General features: G+C 40.0%; 1 protein-coding gene across 32 annotated transcripts in view; it reads left to right on the plus strand.

Annotated features, from left to right (window-relative positions):
• The window catches only part of ERC1 (ELKS/RAB6-interacting/CAST family member 1), a 266,710-nt gene that overhangs the window by 22,438 nt on the left and 218,236 nt on the right, over positions 1–26,036 (plus strand). For all 32 annotated transcript variants that reach the window (XR_014083087.1, XM_081594049.1, XM_081594055.1 and 29 more), the window contains one exon: positions 2,125–2,949. Coding sequence is in view for 31 of the 32 variants with exons in the window: in XM_081594049.1 (XP_081450175.1) it covers positions 2,281–2,949 (669 nt within the window). In the remaining variant the exon portion in view is untranslated. The remainder of the gene's footprint in view (positions 1–2,124; positions 2,950–26,036) is intronic.

Genomic DNA, 26,036 nt, shown 5'->3' on the forward strand with positions numbered 1-26,036 from the left:
ACTTCCTGAGCTAGATTCCTTCTGGGAAGGAATTGCCTAACATTACTAGCAGAATATTGCAGTGTCTGAACTTGGTGTCCTGTTGCTATTTCTGAGACAAGACTGTGTGTTTCCTGTCCTGCTTATTGTTACCTCAGGGCTGTCTTTACTGGATCACCAAAGTGGAGATGGGATTGCCAGTGTATTCGCGTTTCTGAAGATCTTTAACTCATTTGAGTTTGGCTAGATTGTATAGACTCTTTAAAATCTTATTTCTGACCATGTGATTTACTTGGATTGTATTTTCAGTTGCTTATTAAAATATTATTTAATAAAGTCTATTACTTGACTTAAGCCAGTTCTTTGGTAGAATGCTATTAGGAAATGACAGAGATCTAGTTTAGATCTGTATTGTTTTATGTTTGAGAAAAGGGTACAATAGATGGTTATGCTATGTGTGTTTAAATTTTGTCTTAATCACTATACTTTAGAATATGAACATATTTTCCTATTAAAAAATTCAAGTATTTGTGCATTGTGAGTATAAAGCTTTACAAGTGAAGCTAAGAGCCTCTACAGACATTTCCCCCCAACCTTAGAATTTCCCCTTGCCTCTAACCACTGATGTTCAGATTTGGCATTTCACATGTAGGAATTCTTATATATGTTTTGTATACAAATTTTTATACATATGTTAGATTTTTTTTTTCACCAAGAGTTTGGGTTTTCTTTTCATTTTTGGTATACTTTTTCATTTTGACATAATTGAATGTATTAGTTGTTTTTCTTTGTCTTTTTACCTTTTGTTTCTTAGTTAAGAAGCCCTACCTTTACTCAAATTCACAGGGATATTCCTGTAAGTTTTCTTCTAGTACTTTTGATAGTTTAAAATTTTATATCTCTAATGTACATATAATTTATTTCTGTGTACTGTGTGAAGTAAAGATGTAATTTATTTTTTTCTCAGGCACCAATTGTTCAAACTCCATTTATTGAATGATTTATCCTTTCCTCACTGTTTTGAAATGTTACTTTCAGCATGTACTATACTCTCATGTATAATTTAGATTCTATTCTTGGGCCAGTTCTGTACAGTTTTAATCACTATAGCTTTAAAAGGCTTCGCATCCTTATGAGAAATCCCAGGGTTCAGATGTGGTTTTGGAGTCCAGGTTTTTCTTCACAATGCCCAGTGGGCGTTATGCAGTGTCCTATAATCGTGCATATTGTTTTCTCAGTGAAGTGTATGAATAATTACACTAGGTGAGGTACCTATAAATGATAAGTGACTTCATATAAGATTGTGCCAGATATTGCTGCTAAATGAGTTAAAGAGGGGCAAAAAAAAAAACTTGCTTTCAGAGTTTAAAAATTTTTTGCATTGTAAATAAAGGATCATGGACCTATAGTGTATCAATATCTTGCTATTTAGGGGACATCTTCCTTTATTCTTCTGTTTCAGATTGTTTTGGTGGTGGCTGTGCCTTACTCTCCTATTTGAATTGTAAAGTTAGTTTATCGGGTTATGTGAGGAATCCTGTAGGGATTTTCATTGACATGTAGAGGAGTTGGAGAAGAAACTACACCTCAACAGTGTTTGTCTTCCCATCTGTGAACATGGATAACTTTCCTTTTGTTCAGGAAAGTTTTAAGAGTTTTTCCAAAAATTTGTTGCACATTTTTGTTGCATTTATGTCAGAGAGTTTTTATGGTTATGCTGCTATTGTGAATGGAATTTAAAAATTGCATTTTCTAACTTTTATTGCTAATGTACAGTAAAGTGTCGATACTTATATATTGATCTGTGCGTAAGTAGTTTGTTGAGTCCTGTCTTTGTCAGTTGATGACCTTGGATTTTCCAGTTAGAAAATCATATGTTGCAACATTGAGTTTTATCTTCTTGCCAGTCTTTATGCCCCTTATTTCTTTTTCTTTTCCATTTGCTTGGTGTGGTTTCAGTGTTCCGTTCTGAGGCATGTTGGATGTTTTAGGAATGCTGCTTACTGAGAAGTAAGTTGTGCTGTGAACAAACACACTGGTCAGCAGATGATGAAAGGGGAAATCCTCAAGTTGGGGCAGTGAAAGTGTCTGCGAGGGGAGATGTTTCCTCCTGCAAGAGCTAACGTGCAGTACTTTTCATTACAGATAATGGCATGAGCTGTTTCTTCAGGGTTGGACAGAGAGGACCTGATACTTCTGATGAGCCTTAAGCTGACTTAGAGCCATAGCGCAGCCTTCCAGAGTTCCGTGTTTTGCTTTCTGCTGCACACCTTTCCCAGCTCCTGAACTCATTTTGCAGCCATGTATGGAAGTGCCCGCTCAGTGGGGAAGGTGGAACCGAGCACCCAGAGCCCGGGGCGGTCCCCTCGACTTCCACGTTCCCCTCGCCTGGGTCATCGGCGAACCAACAGCACTGGAGGGAGTTCTGGAAGCAGTGTTGGAGGTGGTGGCGGGAAGACCCTCTCCATGGAGAACATCCAGTCCCTCAATGCTGCCTATGCCACTTCCGGCCCCATGTACCTAAGTGACCATGAGAACGTGGGTTCAGAGACACCCAAGAGCACCATGACCCTTGGCCGATCTGGGGGCCGTCTGCCTTACGGCGTGCGGATGACTGCTATGGGCAGTAGCCCCAACATAGCAAGCAGCGGGGTCGCCAGTGACACCATAGCATTTGGGGAGCACCACCTGCCTCCAGTGAGCATGGCCTCCACCGTTCCTCACTCCCTCCGTCAGGCCAGAGATAACACTATCATGGATCTGCAGACGCAGCTCAAGGAGGTGCTAAGGGAAAATGACCTCTTGCGGAAGGACGTGGAGGTCAAGGAGAGCAAGTTAAGTTCCTCGATGAATAGTATCAAGACTTTCTGGAGCCCAGAGCTGAAGAAGGAGCGAGCCCTGAGGAAGGATGAAGCTTCCAAAATCACTGTCTGGAAGGAGCAGTACAGAGTCGTGCAGGAGGAGAACCAGGTTAGTTCACGTGTGTTCTGGTGTAAATGAATCAGAGTTCATGCAAGTGAAACGATTTTTCTCTTCTTGGTTCATTTATTTTCGTTTTTACTGTTTTTCTTAGTACTATATTTTACGTCCCCATTTCTTGGCCTTTTCCAGACTGGTTCTGTGCCTTAATTTTTTTCTGGTTACCGTGTCTCCTTGCTCGTCATTCCTTCCCGTTTCACTTCTCTTTCTCTTCCTGTCTTTTCTTTCAGCACGTATTTTCTTTTTTCCGTTCTTGTGAGAATGTACTTTTGCCACATGCTCTAAGATTTACCATGTGTGTGCATGCTTATCACTCAGTCATGTCTGACTCTTTATGACCCCATGAGTCTGCCAGGCTCCGCTGTCAGTAGGGATTCTCTAGGCCAGAATACTGGAGTGGGTTACCATGCCCTCCTCCAGGATATCTTCCCTACCCAGGGATCAAACCCAGGTCTCCCGTATGGCAGGTGGATTCTTTACCGTCTGAGCCACCAGGATAGCCCAAGAATACTGGAGTGTGTAGCCTATCCCTTCTCCAGGGGATCTTCCTGACCCAAGAATCAAACTGGGGTCTCCTGCATTGCAGGCGGATTCTTTACCAGTTGAGCTACCAGGGAAGCCCAAGATTTACCATAGCAAATGTTAAAAAAAAAAAAAAGTGAAAATGAGAGTCGCTCAGTGTGTCTGACTCTTTGTGACCCCATGGACTTTACAGTCCATGGAATTCTCCAGGCCAGAATACTGGAGTGGGTAGCTGTTCCCTTCTCCAGGGGATCTTTCCAACCCAGGGATCAAATCCAGGTCTCCCACATTGCAGGTGGATTCTTTACCAGCTGAGCCGCAAAAGGTCAATCTTAATAAAACCATCATAAGGCAAATCTATGTTGACAGTACCAGAGGACGGAAATTAATTTTAAAAGTTGATATGAATATTTATTAAGTACCAACAAGGAGTAGCAGTTCTTTCTGTTGACATTTAAAAGAAAGTTTAACTTCTGAATCTTTTTTTAAAGAAAAATTCTTTAATTAGTCAAATTTGAGGATTTAAGGTGGAAGAAAGGCAACTTGGTGTGATTGGTTATGTATGAGGTATAAGTTAGACTTTGATAGAAGTTGAATGTTAAATTGATGTTATTGAATTTATCATTGAGTTAACTAGCCACCAATATACCTTTTTGTTGGTGCTGAAAATATGCTTATCACCAAGATGGTTTTTATCATCAACCAACCTGAAAAAGTCCATATTTATGAGGAAAAAAATTATCGGCTTACTTCTTTATTTTCAAATAATTCAGGCAGCTAATTATGCCTGTATTTAAAAGCTGTGTGGATAAAAAGCAAATGACAGTAACCTTTCTAATTTCAAGCTACATTCAAAGGCAAAATATTCGAATCTTTCGAAATGACTATGGTGGGAACTTAGCACTTGAGTCCAGTGGACGTGAAACAGTCCACAGGGCTCTGGTGCCAAAAATACCATATGTGCTGAAGGAGGGTGAACACTGCCTTATCTGGATTCCGCCCCTTGCCCTAATTAAACACCCGTGTTGGCAGGAACAGATTCTTCCTGCACCCACTATAATTACCACACAATCCTAAAATTGTATAACTTTGCTCCAAAAAACGAAGGGTGCAATTTTAAAGTAAAGTGAAACACAGCAATGAGATATAGAGAATTGAGAATGCTAATGAATAGATTACAGTGAGCCAGTCTGGGCCCTAATTAAACTCTGAATTCATCACACCCTCTGCAGCCCTCAGAGGTCGAGATTTCCGCTTTACAAAGAAGATTGGTTTAATAGGATTTACAGTAATTAAACAAATTTCCCCATTTGAGTTTGAGATTGGGGATTTAGATACATTCTCGATGTTTGATCTGATTGGACCACAGAGATCTTGGTCTAGAATCCTATCACATGAAAAAAACACATTTGCTTAGAATTGCCTGATGTGTACAGTTCATTATTATGAAGTCCTTTTAGAAGATTGTTTCAAAAATGAATATCCAGTTGTTTTTATGTTTCATATTCCTCTTGTTACTGAACTTTCTAGTACTGGTGGTTAGAGAAATGGAACAATATATGTTTTCACAGGAAAGGTCTTTTCTTTTTCTTAAATTGAGAATGAGGAAGAGTTTTGGAGTGTTTATTTGATGGAGAATAAAATAAAAATCCAGCTGTGACCTTGGTTGAACTACAAAACTAAGGCTTTGGATGATTTATATTTTTTAATTTTGTTCTAATCAGTATCTAATAAGATATTGTCATACTCCTTTTTTGCTTATAATGCCTTCCTTATAATATTCTTCCATGTTGAGTTGGAAGCTTATTTTAAAAATAATTGTTTTAAATCACTTTCATTGGCATTTTGTGTGATCAGAGTAATTTTTAAAAAATTACAGTGTAGCAGATGAGTTTAATGTTTTGTTCTATGTATTTTTTTTGCTTTTGGAGTTTGATTTTATTTGTGTAGACAGCAAGAGAAACTTACTCTCTAAATCTTTGCTTTGTCATTTGTTCTCACTCTTTGGACCCTGGTGACTATTAGCATTTTAGTAATTTTAGGTTCTGCCTTAATTTGTCACATGGGGAAAGCCATTATTTCAATTTAAATCAGGTTTTTCATAAGGTTGCTGATTGTTTCCCTGTCATTTAAAGTACGATTTGAAAATCTGGATCTCTGTCTTAGACTGTGTTTAACTTTTCTTTCTCCTCATCCCGTTGTAACATAGAGATGAATTATGAATGATTTTTCAGAGTACTATGGATAAATCTGTATTACAGTCTAGTTTTTCAGATAGATTTGATCTTTTCTGGTGTTCCAGAAATGAGATGTATTAGAGGCACTGTGTGGGATGCCCTGAGAAAATTAAATGTAAGATAGATATGCTCCTTTTGGGGAATTAACAATCCTTTTGGGAAGCAAAATTTGTCCAACTTATAGAAATAGAAGCTACCCGTCCACTGGACTTTGTCTTGTGCAAAGGTACATGAATCGGATGGCAAATTGGTTTCTTGTAGAGCTGGTAAATTTGCTTATCTGGGATGTAGTGGAGTGTTATGAAAAACGATCCAGTGAATCTAATAAAAAAAAAAAAGTATGTACAACTGCCCGATAGGGCTTATCTGTGAGGAGACAGAATTTGCCGGAGGACTGCAGTCTCTCTTCCCCCTTCTCTGTTACAGTTCACAGGGCAGTGTCATGTGGGATTTTGTCTCAGTGATGGAACTGTTTTTATGTGTCTGCTTATTTACACAGTCTTTGCAGGTGGCAGCTTAAATACGAGTTGGGAAACCCATTTTTTATTCTTGTGTGCCAAAGAAACCAGAAAATGCACTTAGTGCACTGAATTGTTTTAGTTACACCACTGTTGATCAAGGGAGGTCATAGTTCCACTTTACTTTGATATCATGTCACAGGTGCTCTGTTTGCCTGTAAGAGTACTGGCGGGGCCCAGAGACCCTGCTTTCTAACAAGTGATTGGAGGTGGGGGGACTCTAAATAAGAGACTTGTGACATTTTACTTATGCTCTGTGTTTTCAACAGGCAGCTGTGAGGAAGGAAGTTTTTTTTTCCCACCCTTTCTTTCTTTTTTGGTATTTTTTTTGGAAGGCCAGTACTGGAAAAATGAGTGCAAATATGAAGGTTTTAGGTTCTGGCTGCATGGAGGGATGTATTTTCTCACACTTCAGTTCAGTTCAGTCTCTCAGTCGTGTCCAACTCTTTGCGACCCCATGAATTGCAGCACGCCAGGCCTCTCTGTCCATCACCAACTCCCGGAGTCTACCCAAACCCATGTCCATCGAGTCGGTGATGCCATCCAACCATCTCATCCTCTGTTGTCCCCTTCTCCTCCCGCCCCCAATCCTACCCAGCATTAGGGTCTTTTCCAATAAGTCAACCCTTCGCATGAGGTGCCCAAAGTATTGGAGCTTCAGCTTCAACATCAGACCTTCCAATGAACACCCAGGATTGATCTCTTTTAGGATGGATTGATTGGATCTCCTTGCAGTCCAAGGTACTCTCAAGAGTCTTCTCCAACACCACAGTTCAAAAGCATCAATTCTTCGGCGCTCAGCTTTCTTCACCGTCCAACTCTCACATCCATACATGACCACTGGAAAAACCATAGCCTTGACTAGACGTACTTTTCTCACAGAGCCATATGCATTTGATGGATGAGTCAGCTTCACAGAACAGTGCTTGACCACCTCTGGACCTGGTTCCTGGGAGGCCAGATTGCTGCTAACAGCGGTGTGGGTGCATGTGGGTGCGCTGGATCTTTGAGCTCTGCAGGATGACTGCAGGGACTTCACTGGGAGTGGGATGGAGAGCCCCCTTCCTCCTACCCTCTGTTGCCACTCCCTTCTTCCCTCCCTCCCTCTCTCCCTCCCTCTCTACCTTTGTGACAACTTTATTGAGGTAAAATTTAATTGATCCTTTAAAACTGTATAACCTCTTTCTTTCTTAATATGACTTATTCAGAGAAGAATTTGAGGAAAGGAACGGAAAGTTGCTCTAGAACATAACCAAAGAATTGTTTAGGAGCAGCCTTTATTGCTGATCAGCAGAGAGGACTGAAGGCAGGCAGGCAGGGAGAGCAAGTGGGTTGTGGCAGAAAGCCTGGAATTATTTGAGTTATAGGACTGGAGAAGAAGGTGCACATCCATGAGATGTTTTCAAAGAAATCTTTGAATATAGATGATGAGGCAAGAGTGGACTCTTGGAGAGTCCCTTGGACTGCAAGGAGATCAAACCAGTCAATCCTAAAGGAAATCAACCCTGAACATTCATTGGAAGGACTGATGCTGAAGCTCCAATCCTTTGGCCACCTGATGTGAAGAGCCAGCTCCTTGGAAAAAACCCTGATGCTGGGAAAGATTGAGGGCAAGAGGAGAAGGAGGCAACAGAGGATGAGATGGTTGGGTGGCATCACTGACTCAGTGCACATGAGTTTGAGCAAACTCCAGGAGATGGTGAAGGACAGGGAAGCCTGACATGCTGCATGCAGTCCATGGAGTCACAAAGAGCCAGACACGACTTAGCAACTGAACAACAACAACAGTGAGGCAAGAGAGAAGACTAGGATGCACTGTGATGATTTTTGATTGAAACTGTGATTTTTGAATTTGTTCACTCTGTGGGAGCTGTTTAATATCCATAACCCTAAATAAAGGAGGACTTAACATCTTTAAGAATCACTGCATACTTAAAAAACTGTCTTGTGAACAGTGTTTGCATGTTATAATTTTTGCTCAGAAAAAGAGAGCAGATCATCAAGAATTCCCTTGACAGTGGGAATCTATATTCCTATTGCTTAACTATTAGAAAGCAATGTAAAATTCTGGAAGAAGGAGAGCTCAACTTTTAAGACTGAGAATATTGCCAGGCAGTGCATATGAAGCCATTCTCATGGAGAAGTTTGTGTAACTTTCTATTACCTACTTTGTGCTTGAGGCATACCCATTAAGCTTGAGATGGGGAACTGCTGTTGAGTACAGAGCCCAGGATATGTGCTTTTTCTGCTAAAGTTCCATGGTGTATATGTAGACCTGTTGTTTTGTATGTTTCATCTTGATTTGGTTTTTAAATTCTCTGAATGGTAAAAAAGAGAAAATACATACTTTTATTTTCTGATACTGCCAGCATAAGAAACGATGAGAGGTTGTCGTCCACCGGTTTATCACACACCCTTCAGGTAAGTTAATCTCTTAAGTTTTCCTCCATGCTGTAAAATTTTGTGATCATGAACTTCGTCCTTTGTTTCATAGCATCTTGAAAGCATAACTGAAGGAAATGGTTTTTCAGGTTAAGGTTCTTCATTATTTATGTTGAGGTCTTTTTTCCGTGTTTTGTGATATCCAGGAAGAGATGCATGTCTGTAACTCAGGTATATTCATTGTTAAAAAATATCAGTAATGGTACATTGTAGTTGATCTGTTTGACGTAGAGTTTTGGACAGGTATTTATATATGTGTTATTCTCTGTACACCAGTATCATTCCTGTTGTTGATCTGAGATAGTGGTATTAAAATGAAAGCAAAATTGCTTTGATTAGCTGTTCACAGATAAATCTTTTTTTAAGCATAGTATTTAAAATCTTTTATTACACAGTTGTACTGTTTACATTATAAATATCCTATAGTATTCACTCTATTTCAAAGGACAGCATTCTTTGGGAGCTACGTGAAAACTATTGTTGTGTAGGATTTAAAATCTACTGAGAAAGTAGAAGAATATGTTCAGCAAATGTTCCCAGTTTTGATTCTCTTTCGTAGATTTGATAATCTGAGTAATTAGTAATGTATTCTTGCCACATGGCTCATCATGGGCACAGGAACTTAGAATAGGTGCCAAATTCCTAGGAGAGCGCCAGTCTTTCCTGTCTTGTAATTTCATGAAGTCTATTTCTTATTTCTCTGTGAAAACATGCTGCCTATGGTACAGAGCATTTTCAAGAAATAAGGCAGGCAGAAGATATCTATTTAAGTTGTATTGGATGAATTCCTGAATCTCTCTTGGCATTTTTGGTGATAGGTGCTTGTTTTCAAGAGTAGCACGTTGGTTCTCAGTTGTTCAAAAGTCATGGCACGTTGGCTGCCAGCGTAGTTTCGAGGCAGAAGGCACTTTTCAGATTTAGGGTAGAGAGGGCCCGGGATTGCTAGGTACCCTGTGATGATTAGGGCTCTGAAAAAGTCTCCCTCGTTCCAGATGGTTTTCAAACATCTCACCCAGAAATGTGTGTAGATGAGAAATCTGTTTTTAATGACCTGAGCCCATGTCTAACTACACAAGTGTGCGTAAATGCATTAGCATTTTTGGAATAACTTCAGTATACACTGAACTTTCCAGCATTGGGACTACTGTGTAAGTTGATGGCAGACAGTACTTTTTTCTTTTTTTTTTCTTTTACAGTAAATGTGATGTTTGCTGTTAATTTTTTTTAAAAAATTTTATTGTACTTTGTTTTGTTTGGAACTTGTCATAGAGTTTTTATCATTTTACAAAATGACTTCAGCATTGCATTGTTGACCAGGGCGTCCACCAGACAGTCTCTGTGTGCGCGTGCACGTGTCCTTTGGTGTGGCCTTGTCTCAGCGTTTCACCTGTTAACATACATGTTTGTTTCTTATAAAACTTTTATTTTCTCTTTCACAGAGCATTATATTAATTTTTTTGGATTGCCTGTGAGGGTAGGCTTATTATCTATGAATTTTATTTTGAGATAATAAAAGACACATTTTTATTTATATTTGTTAGAGGAAGGGGGACGGGTGGCATTGGGTCTGATGAGCTTGAGAATCGCCGCTGTGGTGGATAGGACACCCGTTCTAGAAAAGGAGACTTCTGCGTTCTCATTTCATTCTGGCTCTGCCAGTCAGTAACTAGCTGTGCAACCGTGGGTACATTGTGTATCTTTTTGGGCCCGTTTTCTCATCTGTAAACCCCGGAGGGTTGGATAAAGTGGTCTCTAGGGATTCTTTCTTTCTTATACAGTTATCTGACTTGTTTTGACCAGTTTTCCTAATGGAATTCTCTTGAAGAGTCTCTTCATTTTGATTTTAATGCTGTAGTTCGAGATTGACTCACATAACTGAATTAGGCTTTTCTGGGAATGAGAAGTACTTGACAACGGACCTCCTTTCCAAGGTAGGCAGCTTGAAACCAGTGCTTGCATATAAAGTGCAAAGAGCTTTCATGGAGTTTCATCAGCTGTCACAGGGAGAAAGTGCTTTTATGATTGTTGTGATAATTAAATGAGATTAAAGGAGATAATATGTATAAAATCGCGGATAAGGCTAAATGGCACAGTAGGTATTTGTTGTTGAGTTGCTAAGTTGTGTCTGACTCTTTGTGATCCCACCAACTGTATCCCGCCAGGCTCCTCTGTCCATGGGATTCTCCAGGTAAGATTACTGGAATGAGTTGCCATTTCCTCCTCCAGGGGATCTTCTCGACCCAGGGGTCAAACCCTCATCTCTTCCTTGGCAGGCAGAGTTTTTACCACTGAGCCACCTGGGAAACCCCATGATAGGTGTACAGAACAATAAATGTTAATTAGAATCAAGTGAAATATTTCTTAACTTCAGAGAATACTGTAGAACATTTTTTGACGTATGGCATGTATCTTACAGTCTGCTGCAAGAGAGAAGCGGTAGCCTGGGACCTGTACAGTGTTGCTAGAAAGTGGGTCACAATAGGTAAGAAGTCTCCTTTGGATAACTAATCACTACCAGTGTAACCTTAATATTCCTGAAGGAGTTACCAGGAACGTTGAAAGGGTAATTAGCTCTCAGGATTTTCAGTTACAGTCTTATCCATTATTTAAGATTTTTATTTCCGCAGTGACTCATCCATGAATTATAGAGTGCTTTCCCAAAAGGAATGTAATATTGCTGGAAATAATTTTTTTACCACTCTATTTTCTCTCTGTGGTAAGGAGTTTCTGGCTGGTTAGTTGGATCTAAAACCCTCTGTAAATAATTTAAACTATGTGCCTTTGTATGAAGAAGACTTAACCTTTACAAAACGATGGAGAATTCTTGAGAATGGGCAACATAGAATGTTTATATTTATTCATTAAACCTATTTCTGTGCTGTCACCTTTTTTCTAGCTGAAATTTTTATATAACTATGTCACGAAAAAGTGCTCTTTGCTTACATTATCTCTGTTGTTACTTCACTGACATAAAAAAATGTCACATTGCGTCTGACGTTCTCTTTGGTTTCTGCGTGTCATCTGTTGTACCTTTAAAAGTAGTGTAGTAGTTTTGTCAGTGAAAATGAAGTCTTACAGTGACACTGTTGTCAAATGCGTTTCTGAGTACTTCTAGAAACCCGGTGAACATGTTATAATAACTGCTTTTATAGAGCATTTGGGCTTCCCTGGTGGCTCAGCTGTAAAGAATCCGCCTGCCAACGCAGGAGATGAGGGTTCGATCCCTGGGTTGGGAAGATCCTCTGGAGGAGGAAATGGCAACCCATTCCAGTATTCTTGCCAGGGAAATCCCATGGACAGAGGAGCCTGGCGAGCTGTATACTTCATGACTTCGCAAAAGAGTTGGAGATGACTTAGCGACTAAACAAATAGAGCATTTACAAATACCATACTAGCTTCTTTTGTATGTTATTTCTAATTCTAACAGCCCTCCTCTAGGGAAGTGATACTGTCCTCGTTGATAGGTGAGGAAACTAAAAATCAGGAAAGTACTCTGTTCACATCTCACATCTGGGAAGTGACATAGCTTCATCTCTCTGGTTACAAAGCCCAGTAAAATGCCGTGGTGGCATTTTCAACTAAGAACAGCTGAGTGAAATGCAAATACTCATTTAAAATATTTATTGAAATATTAACGTGTGCAGTCATTTATTAAATGTGAAAGTAAAAGTGTTAGTTGCTCAGTCATGTCCGACTCTTAGAGACCGCATAGACTATAGCCCACCAGGCTCCTCTGTCCCTAGAATTCTCCAGGCAAGGATACCGGAGTGAGTTGCCATTTCCTACTTCAGGGGATTTTCCTGACCAAGGGATCGAACCTGGGTCTCCCACATTGCAGGCAGACTCTTTTCTGTTTGAGCCACCAGGGAAGCCCATTAAATGTGAAAAACTACATTAAAATTCCTGTCTGTTTTAGTTGGAGGAGGAAATACAAGAATGGACGATATCAGAGGATCCGAAGGCTTCTGGGAAGGAGTTAACATTAAATTAAGAGGAGGGACGGAGGAGAGAGACACAGGTGGCCAGCTTAGCAGATGCTGAAGATTGACTTGATTAGCTTACATATCAGCAGGTGCCAGTGATACCGATCACTACTCTTGTTTCAACTAGGCAGAAAGGTTTAGGTTAACAGTTCCTAGACTTGGGTCTCACACACCAGTAAAATAAGAAATGAACAACAGCTTACCCTCCCTGCAAAAAAGCGGGAACGGGGCAGACTTGGTATGGGATTGTCAAATAAAGACAATTAAAAAAACTTAAATGACCCCATCCTCTTAGCATCATTTTATAAGATGAAAAACACTGTGAGACCAAAGTAGTTGAAATTGCATCATCACAGAGTAGAGGACAGTCTTCCCCAAGAAAATACAGCTTTTAAGTTTACTGTGATGACTTTATTAAGGATTGGTGGACACCTGGTCATGGATGTGCATTTAAAGTGCACTGATTTATACCAGGAGTTTCATGTCACAGCCTGTGGGCCAAATCCTGCCCACAGGATTCTTATATCCCCTGCAAGCCAAGAATGGTTTTTACATTTTTAAGCGATTGAAAAAAAAAATCAAAAGAAGAGTGATGTTTTGTGAATGTGAAAAATTACATGAAATCTAAACCTCAGTGTTCATAAACAAAGATTGATTGGCGCACAGCCGTGCTTATTTATTTGCCTGTTGTCTACGGCTGCTTCCCCACTACAGCGGTGTAGTTGAGTACTTTTAAACAGAGCCCATGTGCTCTGGTAAACCTGAGGTATTTCATCTCGCCATTCACAGGGAAAGTTTGCCAACATCTGGTCTACATAGCAGGATAAGTAGTGATAACCCGCAGCTACTGCCACTCAAAGTAGTAATAGTTGTGTGGTGTTTGCTAAGAAGCAGGCCCTGTTTTATGTGCTCTGCCTGCGTTATCATCGTAACAATCTTTTGGAGGTAGGTACTGTTATTGTTCTTAGTTGCCACACCTGACCAGAGATCGAACCCCGGCACCCTGCATGGGGAGCTGGAGTCTTGGCCACTGGACCACCAGAGAAGTCCCTGGTACTGTTATCTTTATTTTACTGATGTGGAAACAGAGGCTTAGAGGGAACACAGAACTTGCCCAAGGTCACACAGCTGTCAAGTGTCAAAGGCAGGATTCAAGCCCAGGTGTGCTCCACGTCTGTGCTCCTTCCTGCGAAACTAGGTGGTCACAAAAAAGAAGCAAATGGCACTTCAGGACACTGGATGCATACTTCACATTTACTTTAATTCTTTCAGAAACAGAGGGGAGTAGCCCTGTGCTGTAGCTGATCAAACATTATCAATGAGGAGCAGAATGAAGTCAACACTGATGGCTTCATTATTTATGAACTTTTTGGTTTGACTCAGCTTTTTCCCCAGAGGTTTGTTGATTGAGATGATCTACTTAGCTGACATCCTGCTTACTGAATTTTTGAGCAAGTGAAGGTCATTTCTGGACCATATTGTCTAATTTTTGGTATAATTAGAATAATAACTATTAATGTGGAGAATAACTGTGTTCTTCACTGTCATAAATATTTATTATTTTGTTCTTGAGAGAAGGTATAGCTCCCAAGCCATTGATTATATTAAAAGACAAACTTTTGTTGACATATCCAGGTATATTTTAATAAAAAACTGTAGTGGTATTCTTGAATTACTTATTTATTTGGCTGTGCTGGGTATTAGTTGCGGTATGAGAACTTTTAGTTGTATAGTGACTTTTTAAAAATAGAATAAATATGGCTTTGCAAGCCAAAGTCTGGAAAAAAATTGAATTACCAGCAGGTGGATATTTAGGTGAATCTATTCTAGAGGAAATAACTATTTTCCTTTTAGGGAAGAAGGCTCTGAAGTGAGGAAGTAAATTTTGAAAAGCCACTTGAATGAGGAAAGGAGTATTAACAAGTAAGGGACTAGACTGGAATTAGTGTGACCAGTTGTAATTTCAAAAATACTGTATTATATTCAAAAGCAGCTTTTATACATTCTGTCGTGCATCATGCTCAGTCATGTCCGACTCTTCTGTGACCCTGTGGACTGTAGCCCGCCTGGCTCCTCTGTCCATGGGATTCTCCAGGCAAGAATACTGGAGTGGGTTGCCATTTCCTCCTCCAGGGGATCTTCCTGATCCACGGACTGAACCTGAGTCTCCTGTGTCTCCTGCATTGCAGGCGGACTCTTTAAGTAAGTTGAGATCTAGTGGCTACACTTAAGTTAAACATCACCTTTTTGAGATTTTAAAATGATGGTAACTAACAGTGTTGTGATTCCCCTGCAGCCTAGAAACCTCCTGTGTCCGAGGTCAATTTTAGTGGGCTTTCGGACTGTAGAGAAGATAGGCCTGATACTTCAATAAGGTCATTTTTTCAAATCTTTTAAATTGCCCAGTGATACACCTTTTTATAGCTGGTGTCCCCAAGTAGGGATCCTGGTGCTCTGCAGGGCTTGGGGTGTGACTGGGGTCTTTGGAGGGGGTTAGGTGGTGGGTGGGGCAGTTGTGAAGGTTGATCTTTGACTTGGGGTTGACTTTTACTCTCATATTTGGAAAGCTGCTTTTTTTTTTCATTTTGGGCCAGTGTTTATTGGCCAGAACTATAAGCAGATAAAACTGCCAGTCACTTTTATACCGCAGGACACTGAATTTGTCCAAGTGTTGACTTGTTCCTGATGTTTGGGTGTGGGTCGTTTCTCTCTACTGTGTTGTTGCTCTCCCTCACAGCGAGGCAAGAGTTCCAGTGTTGGTGGGTTTTCTTCCTCTTACCCATCCCATCCATGAAGTGAAAGTGAAAGTCAGTTGTGTCTGACTCTTTGCAACCCCATGGACTATACAGTCCATGGAATTCTCCAGGCCAGAATACTGGAGTGGGTAGCCTTTTCCTTCTCCAGGGGATCTTCCCACCCAGGGATCAAACCCAGGTCTCCCGCATTTCAGGCGGATTTTTTTTTTTACCAGCTGAGGCACCAGGGAAGCTCCAAAATACCGGAGTGGGTAGCCTATCCCTTCTCCAGTAGATCTTCCCGACCCAGGAATCAAACCAGGGTCTCCTGCATTGCAGGCGGATTCTTTACCAACTGAGCTATGGGGGGAAGCCCTTATTATTCCATCCATAATTTGACACTAATCATTTTGAAAACTGTTGCTTATTACACGAGTTAGCTGGAATTAGAATCTAAAACTCAACACTGCCTAGGTTGAGCCGGCATGTTTTACTCCTTGAGAGCTGCCACCACCTCTTTTTCTTGTGACAGATGGCTTCCCCTCCTGGTTGTAATCCACTGCTGACTTTTTTTTTCAAAGAATGAATGCCATGTGTTCCCCATGTTGGCTATGATTTTTTTTTTTCCTGCCCACTCATTGGTTTCAGAGGAACTTGAAATTGGATGTACTTGCTCTTGGCATTTATGGCAGGAAATAGATACAACTGTGTCTCTCTTTGCCAAGTGTTCATTTGTTAGAAGCATTGTAGCTTCCTAAAATTAAACATCATTTCTTTGTCCTACCAAGAGTAAAACGAGTTTTATTACTTTTTTTAAGAATATGCTTTTCACTTGATGTTGTATAGTAAATATTTTTTGTGGCCAATTTATTACAAAACAGATTTTAAAATCTAAATTTCACATACTCAGAAGATTTATAGTATATGAGACTGCAGTCTGTTTGTCCAGGATATTGAATGACTAGATCTAGTTTTACTGAGTATAATGAATATAAACATGAAATGGATTTGTATCACAGAGACTCCAAAAATAGTGGAAATTGTGAGTATGGTATCGAACTTTGAACTTCTGTTTAAATATACTTTGTGGTCCACGTGGACAGTCATGTCTGGTTGTTTTAACTTTCCTGCTCAGTCTCTATTGTCCATTGGTGGGTGTAAATGAAATTGTCTTAGGCACTGGAGAGAATTTTAAGCCTAAATCTGAGCCAGTTTAGTTCTATAAAAATTCTGTTTGTATTTGGAGGTCTGGTGTTTGACTTTAGAAAAACACCTGCCAGGTCAGAGTAAACAATGGAGGACATTCCTGATCAAAACAAGGTTAGATAAATATAAAACAGATTTGTGCATATTACCCTCATTAGTGTTGGAATTTGGAATTTTTGTCCTCAGAAGTCCCTGTTCTGTCATCTTCCGTATTTGCCTGAGTGAATCTCCTTGTGGGTCTCCCTGGTGGCTCAGTGGTAAAGGATCCACCTGCAATGCAGGAGACTCAGATTCAGTCCTTGGGTCAGGAAGATCTCCTGGAGAAGGAAGTGGCAACCCACTACAGTATTCTTTCCTGGGAAATCCCATGGACAGAGGAGCCTGGCGGGCTACAGTCCATGGAGTCACCAAGATTCGGACACAACTGAGCGACTAAGCAACAAAGAACCTCATGCAATAATGTCAAAAGTGTTGCCCACCCTTGGGCAGCCTCTACATCTGTCTTGTAATCTTGCTAGATGAACCCAGCTCAGTGACTCATCCTTGGCTGCATGTCCGCATCACCTGAGAAACTTAAGTGGGGAGAAGAGATGCCTGATTTCACCCTCATCCCTGGAGATTCTGATTTAATTGGGGCTGGGGCCTGTGGCCTCTATGTGGGGAGTTTTAAAAGCTCCCCAGGTCGTTCTAATGTGCTTTCAAGGCTAGAAGCACTGGCTGCTTCTAATGGATAAGAACTAGTGGGTGATCTGAAACCTCTTTATCCTCTGTCTAGTGGGGGAACTTGTTACCAAGCTACAGTACACAAATAGTTAAAAACAATTTCAATTTGAATGGATAGAGAATGTTTATCACTGGAATTTGAGACACAGATATAACCTGGGGGTGATTAGATGATGTTAGTATTTTTTGACATTTTAAAAGCATTAGCTTCACAGGGTAGCTGGGAAAGGTGGGTGAGCAGGAGACAAGAGGTCTGATTGGAGTGGAGCTGCTCCATGCATCATAAGACTGTTGTTAAGGAGGATGAGGGGGTGAAAAGAAGAGAGCAAAGTTAGAATGAGCTCCGGCTTCTGTGAGACTCCCAATAAAGGGATGCAGTGGGAAGTCAGGATGGGTCTTCAAGTAGAAACTACTGCTTCCTCACCCAGCAGGTGTATCTTGGGCTCATCCTTCTGCGAGACCAGGATGGGGTGGTAGTGAAATGAATGGAGTGAGAGGGTCCTTTTTATATCCAAACTTGTTTTCTGCCTGGTGACACAAGGCTCAAATACCTCTTACTAGAGCGTTGCTAAGCTTTAGTGAATAAGAATCACCAGAGAGCACTTGATAAAAATGTAAATTTTGGACTGAACTCCCAAGTTTCTGGTTTAGGACTGCTGGAGTATGACTTAGGAATCCATCTAACAAGCACCTTGGTTAAGGTTAACAAACTTTTTTTTTTGTTCCCTTAGCATCTTCACCATGTTTGCCCTATCCCTTGTGTTATTCTTTGTGTTTTTTTTTTAAGTTGGCACACTTTGAAAAGTGGAATCTTATTTTAAAATGAAATCTTGTTTTAAAATGAAATTCTCACTGCTCTATGTGGAAATCATATCACTTGCCACCCCCAAAAAAACCCTATAAAAGTAAATGCATAACTATTTGTAAAAAAAATAAAAAGGTCAAACATATGTATGATTGAAGATCATCTTAACTATCATTTTGAGAAATGTGCCCCTGGTGATTCTGATACAAGTACTTTCCTCATCATACTTGGAAATACATCAAATAGAGACAAAAAACGTTTATTTAGACTGAGTGGTTTTTCTGCTGACTGTACACTAGAATTGCCTGGGGAGCTTTTAAATACTTTTGGCCAGGCCCCAGCCCCAGAAGATCTGACTTAATTGGCATGGGCTAGGGCCTAGGCATCAGCTTTGTTGTTTGTTTTTTAAACAAACAGCAGACACTCTACTTTTCACAGTTCTGGAGGTTGGAGGTCACAGGTCAGGATGCTGCATGGCAGGGTCGGTTCTGGCAAGGACCCTCTGGGATTCCTTCTCTTTGCTTGTCTTCATGTGGTAGAAGCAGTGGGCATCAGTATCTTTGAAACACTCTCCCAGGTCATTGTAATATAGATTTTGTGCTGAGAATTTAGAGATTAACACAAAAGTACAATGTAAATAGACAAGCATAAATTTACGAGTCCTAAATAAATTTGTCTGGTAGAGTTAGAAGGAAGACGCTGGCCACCTGGAGGTGTGGCAGGAAGGAGGGAAGGAAGGTGAATTGGTAAGGCACACATTATTTATCTGTATTTATCCTCAAGAGCTCCTCTGCCCCAGCCTGCTTCCCTTGTTCTCTGTTCTGGGTGAATGTTAAGGTGTTTTATCTAATCAGATGGTGCTCAGACTTAAGTGTGCATCAGAACCACGTAGTTGTTCAGTCACTAAGCTGTGTCCGACTCTCTGTGACCCCATGGACTGCAGCACCCCAGGCTTCCCTGTCCTTCACCATCTCCCAGAGTTTGCTCAAACTCATGTCTTTTGAGTCAGTGGTGCCATCCAACCATCTCATCCTCTGCTGCCCCTCTGTCCTCCCACTCTCAGTCTTTCCCAGCATCAGGCTCTTTTCCAGTGATTTGGCTCTTCTTATCAGGTGGCCAAAGTGTTGGAGCTTCAGCTTCAGCATCAGTCCTTCCAGTGAGTATTCAGGGTTGATTTCCTTTAGCATTGACTGGTTGAGAGTTTGTTAAAACACGAATTGCTGGGCCCCAGCCTCTGGGTTTCTGGTTGAATGAACCTGGAGCAGGTGATGTGCCAGGTGATGCTCAGGCTGCCGGACCAGGCATCACACCTGAAGAAACTGAACTAGTCAGCTGAGCTAGAAGCTGAGAGCGTTAGACTTAGGTTTGTTTTCTCTGTGTGTGTCCAGAAAACTTGAAAAATAAAACAACTGGTGCAAACCCATGTATACATTATCTAGAATTAGCAGGTGTTGATGTGTGGAGATATATTCCTTATGAATTAATATTCTCTTTTTGTTTCTTAATAGGCTGCTGTATCTTAGTCACACTTTTCCAGTTTATCTCACAATTTCACCTTATTTCACAACTTTGCAAGGAGTTAAGTATGGCAAGTTCCCTGGGCTTGAGGTCAGTGTTCCTTGGAGTAAACTGTCACAATCTGGAAGAGGTAACGGTGCTCTGTTAACTTGTTCGATCGGTCTTATAGGCAACAGAGTGAGATAAGGACAGGGAAAAAGTGCAATAGTAATTATTATCCTCAATCTGAGAAAAACATGAAAAAGTATTGTATATTTAAAAGTGAAATTGTCATATACAATCATTTTATCCTATTTTACACTTACATAATTTGTTTGTTTGAATGGTTCACAGAATTAATAAGCCACATTTATTTGTATGTCTAGAAACCCAGGAGCAGAAAGAGTAACCTGCTACGTATGGTGGTATAAAAATGTGACAGTTGTGAAAACATAGGAACCCAGAAGGGGAGGGATGTATCATTTGTTCAGTTCTGAAACAGTTTGTTCTTCCTTAAATATAACTGACATGCTGTGCCAAATAAGGGGGAAAAAACAAGAGGAAAAAATCTCTGAATTCATAATCAGTGCTGTCAACTTGATTCTGGAATAATTAGAGTGGTTTTGATTAGTCTAACCTACCTTTTTTTGTCCTACTTTAAATAGATGGCTCATTTTGGTAGAGGCATTCCCAGCCAAGTTAGTTTTGCTAGATTGAAATAATGCTGTTCTTCTTGGTCAGAAGAAGCATTATTGATCACCTCTGTGTGTTTTGTTTTTCTTTTTTTCATCTTGGAGCTAGTAACAGGATTCCCTGAACTTGCTAGGTTCTATCAGTTTTCCTCACCATTCTTTGAAGTGAGGATTTGCATGTGACTTTGGAAAATATGGGATTACTACCTTGAGGAAAAGCATTGTATAGCTTCAGTTCCTCTTCCTCCTTCCCTCCCTCCTTCCCATCCACCTACTTTTCTGTTGATTCTTTCTGAATATCACATATTCCCTGTAATTATCCTGTGGACACACTTGTTTCTTTCTACTTTCCACTCTCTTTGTGTTTATTCTTCTTCTTTGAATATTTGTTCCCTCTTGCTGAAAATCTGTATCTTCCCTCATAGAGTAGACCTTAGGAAAATGACCCTTTACATGTTCCTTTTAACAGGGAGGCAAGCTCATATTTGCAGCTCCCATTCTGAGTATTCGTAGGTGGTAGAAGACAAAAGTAGAGTCTTTGCAAGTTACAGAGGTGTTTGCTCCAGTTATTATATAGTCTGGAGGATTGGTCTCCTCTCTCTGGAAACCACTTTTTTTTTTCCCCTTGCAAATGAGAGTGTGGTCTTTAAGCTACCCTGCCTTTCTAGGCGGTATTTGCTCTCATTGTGTTTCCAGTAATTTGCTGTGTTTTCTCTAGTGCCCTGGCCTTCTACATTCAGGAAAAAAACAGGCTGTTTTTCTTAAAAAGAGAATTCCCTGTGTTCATGGATAAGGATCTGAAAATTCACAGAAAATTATTTAAATGTTACATGCTATAAAAATTCCGTATTCAAAGTTTGAACTGGGCTACTTCTCAGTTCCAGAGGATTAGCCAGACTTTGAACCATCAGGAACTTGCCTTCCCTCATTGGAGGGGGCTGCTTCCAGGCCATGTGGTTCTCTAGGACCCTGCCATGCCCTGCGGTGTGACAAGACATCACGGAGCGCCTGGATTGGCGAGGACTGCATATTGCAAGCCTTTGCCCATCATATGTGTGTGACTAGGACTCTCACCTCACACCACCACTCCATCCCGCCTCCGCCACCCGCCTTTGAAAAAAATTCTTCTAGTCTGTACCTTGCCTGTTTGAGTATTTACTGACCTTAGATTGTGTGGTCAAAGTTCAGCATTTACTCAAAGTGAGGGGCAGTGTTAGCGGTTTTTCTCGTGGTGTGTCACTGTGCGTTAGCTGGGATGGAGGTCTTTTGTCCATGGGTGTCCGTGTGGTTTCCTGATGAGAGAAAGGAGGTCCAGCTGCCTCCACTCTCACAACATGACCTTTGTTTCTGCGTGTTCTCTGTCCAGCATAGCATTGTCCAGCCAGTCCATCAATAAGTGTTTATTGAGTGCCTACCATGAATGCCCAGTGTATGCTGGTGCTTTGAGAGTTTTCTTAAGAAAGAGGAGGGAGGAGAAGGAGAAACAGTGACAGCATTTGAGGACTTTTAAAAGCATTTTATAAAATAGATATGCTCGGGGTTTCATAAAGATGAAGTTTGGGAGGGTCCAGAATTCTAGTGTATTTTGGCTTAGACTATTTTTAAGAATTGAATTATTCATAAGGATGAGTATTATTTCATGTTAAAGGTTTCTTAAAATTAATATCTATATACAACTTTAAAAAATTAGCATATCAAAATATGTAGTGTATGTCCCACAATTTCAGGATTTAAAAACATTGTTGGAATGGAAAACGATTCATAATATATTAGGGAATACAAATGGTATATAGGTATACTATGGTCAGTTTTTTTGAGGCAGTGTAGAGTCATTGTCATGTAGTATTAAAAGCCCCAAACTGTGGGGTCAGACTGCTGGGTGATGTACCGCTTATGATTCAAGTGACCTGGGGCAGGTTAATTTTCTTCTCTATGTCTTGGTTTCCTCATTTATAAAATGAAAATAGTAATAGTGCATCAGGGGAGAGATATGAGGACTTTATGAATTAAAATACATAGTGCATTTATGTGGTAAGCATTATAGTCTTTTTTTTTTTTTTTTTCTTAAAAGGTGAATTTCAGCTTAGGAAAAATGTTTTGAAGGATACCCAGCAAAATATTTTCAGTGATTTTTCTCAGATGGAGTATTATGGATTTTTTTTCTTATTATTTATCTCTAATTCCTTTTTTTTCTTACAGGGGACATGCATTCATTATATAATAAAGTAAAAGATAAGGAAGAGTAAGATTTAGTCTGAGCATTTAAGGGAATTGTTGCAAGACAAAAGCTAAAATCAGTTGCTAGTAAACTAGTAACTGATTGAGTGATATTGAATGGGCCAGAGACCTGTGGTTTTATCCTTCAGTTGTCCACAGTGTGGCTCAGAAAACATGGTAGAAATTCAGAGGTGAAAGTCCTGAAGGCTGGCTCTTCTGCTCTCTGTCCACCAATGTAAAATCTGCAGTGACTTGTTGTTAACAGTAATGTATTCAATTAAAAAAAATTTGTTCGGTGGACATCTAAGTGTTAGAAATTTTCTTAGATCAAACTAGACCTGCCCCTGTGTAACTCACGTGACATTTATCTTTGATTTCTCTTTGGAGCTAGGTGGGATAAATACGATGCTTCTTCCAGAACAGTGATATAATAGAAAAGGAGTTTATTAAATGGATATTGAATAACTCAGAGAATCACAGGTAGGGGTGGAGAATTAGGCTTGAAGCTTAGCTTTTACAACATTCTACACGTGCTGATGAGGGAACTCCCACTATTCCTGCTGCTTTACCGAACCTTTCAGGTGATGGCTGATGCCACTTCAGAGCCAAGAATCGACCTTGTGATCCCTGGAAAACTGCTCTGTTCCCATTCCCAGAGCCAGGTTCACCTGTCACCATCTGTATCAGTAAAAATGGAAGTTAGAGCCTCTTGACTCCTGTTACTCAATTCCACATCAGTCTGTGTGCATACATCTAACTGGCATAGTCTGGGTCCTCTGCCTGGGTTTGGCTACAAGGGAGTGTAGGGGTTTGAGTGTTCACTCTTTTGATGGGAAGCAGAACTCAAAATGAAGGGATTTCTTCACACGTAGAAAGACTACTTAGAAGATTATAAACACAAACATATGAAAAGATGTTCAGCATTACTAGTCAGTTGTTATTTAGTTGCTGAGTTGTGACTGACTCTTTTGTGACCCAGTGGACTGTAGTCCACCAGGCTCCTCTGTTCATGGGATTTCCCAGGCAAGAATATTGGAGTGGGTTGTCGTTTCCTTCTCCAGGGGATCTTTTCGACCCAGGGACTGAACCTCTGTCTCTTGCTTGGCAGGTGGATTCTTTACCATTGTGCCACCAGGGAAGCCCTACTGGTGATTAGGGAGATGCAAGTCAAAACCCAGTGAGGTACCACTTCACACCCACTAGCGTGGCTATAATAATGATTTTTTTTAAATGGAAAAGCACTAGTGTTGGTGAGGATGTTTAGAAATTGGAACCCTGGTACCCTCCTGGTGGGAATGTAAATAAAATGTTCCAGCCACTGTAGAAAACAGTGTGACAGTTCCTCCAAAAGTTAAATATAGAGTTCTGATATAACTTTGCAGTTTCACTCCTAAGTATTAATCTATACTCTGAAGAACTGAGAACTGACAAACAAGTACATGTATATGCATGTTTATAGCAGGATAATTCACAAAAACCAGTAACCATAATTCACATATTTATTGTGGATGAATGAATAAATAAAATGCGTATATACAACAGAATATTATTCATAAAAAGATACACACTATGATGTGGCTGTGTGTGTGTTGTGCTTAGTCACTCAGTCATGTCTGACTCTGCGACACTATGGACTGCAGCCCACCAGGCTCCTCTGTCCATGGGGATTTTCTAGGCAAGAATACTGGAGTGGGTTGCCATGCCCTCCTCCAGGGGATCTTCCCAACCCAGGGATTGAACCCAGGTCTCCCACATTGCAGGCAGATTCTTTACCGACTGAGCCACCAGGGAAGCCGTCAGTGATGTGGGTGTAACTCCAAAATATTCTGTTAAGTGAAAGAAGCCGAATATAAAAGGTCACCTATTATATGATCCCATGTATATGAAATGTCCACAGTAGATTAATCTAGAGAGATAGAGCACCAGTTGGTGTGTTTACCAGGGGCTGGGGAAGGGTGCAGTGGAGAGACAGTACTTAAGGAATAAGTAAGGAAGGAATTTTAACGTTGATATTTTGGAAATATTTTGGAACTAGATAATGGGGTGGTTGCACAACATTGCAGGTATACTAAATGCCTGAATTATTCACTTTAAAATGGTTAATTTTATGTGATGTGAATTTCATCTGAATAGATTATTTTTTTTAAAGTTTACAAACAGCCATTAATAAGACATGTTCTCACGAAGATGATAACTGTCATTTGTTGAGTATTTACTAAGGGTAGAGTCTTCACATTATTTATTCTAATCTTTATGGCAGCATTGCAAGATAGGTATTAGGAAAGGAGAAACAAAGAACTATATCATGAGCTTAAAAAATTCTGTAAGATACTGACTTGAATCACTTTAACCCTAGTTTATCAATCAGATTGAAGAGTGAGCTTGAAATCTAACCAGAGACTGACCAGTAGGGAGCAGTGTTGTTCCTTACCTGGCTCTGGTATGTTTAGACCATCTTAAGTCATAAATTTACACCTGTTGTGTTAATTTGATACTTTGGAAATGGCCAGTTTGAAGCATCTGATCATGAATATACACTGTTTAAATTCTTTTTTTATCTTCCAGTTTTCAGTATTGTAGTTGAAAAGATTTTTTTAATTGAAAAGAAATTATGAAAATTAAACAAAATTTTACCAAAACTACATATATGTTATATTAAATACTTTAAATGGCTGATTTGTTTAAAAGAAATAGTAATTTTTTTTTATCTCTGAAAGGAATTTCCATTTTGATAGTTTATTTTCTTTTTTCCTTTTTCGGCATCCAGTTCAAACTCCTGGTTAAATACACTATTTGCGGGTTTGTCAGATGTTGATATTTTAGGCATGACTGGTCCATTGAGAGCATTATATGAATGAATACTTGCCTCATTCAGTAGCACTATGAGTTTAGAAACTGGTGGTCATTTTATGAAAACTTTTAGTAACTTGCAGTAGTTAAAATTAATCTTTTTTTTTAAGCTGTTTAGTTACAGCTAGTATTTTGAATTACTTTAGCAATGTATATTTGGCATTAGCTAAGCACTTTTAAGACTTCCCTGGTGGCTCAGACAGTAAAGAATCTGCCTGCCATGCAGGAGACCTGAATTTGATTCCTGGGTCAGGAAGATCCCCTGGAGAACGGAATGGCAACCCATTCCAGTACTCTTGCCTGGAGAATCCCATGGACTGGAGAGCTTGGAGGGCTGCAGCCCATGGGGTCACAAAGAGTCAGACAGGACTTAGTGACTAACGTATATACATACAAGCACTTTTAAAATCATAATCCATTATAGAAATATATATATATTTATATAGTGTAATAAAATATGTATGCCTCAATTATCAAAACATAAGCTTCATGATAAAACATTGGCTCTCTCTGTGGGAGATGTACTTAGGTATTTTTAAATTCTATTGTTTTACTGAAAAATATGTAGGTTATCAACTACCAGATTGATTTTACAGCTCATGATTAATAAGGCAGGTTGAAAAGTCACCAGTGTCTCTGAAATTTTTCTGT

This window comes from Giraffa tippelskirchi, chromosome 4 (genome assembly GCF_054371585.1).
Source record: "Giraffa tippelskirchi isolate mGirTip1 chromosome 4, T2T-mGirTip1v1.2.pri, whole genome shotgun sequence".
NCBI classification, from domain to species: domain Eukaryota; kingdom Metazoa; phylum Chordata; class Mammalia; order Artiodactyla; family Giraffidae; genus Giraffa; species Giraffa tippelskirchi.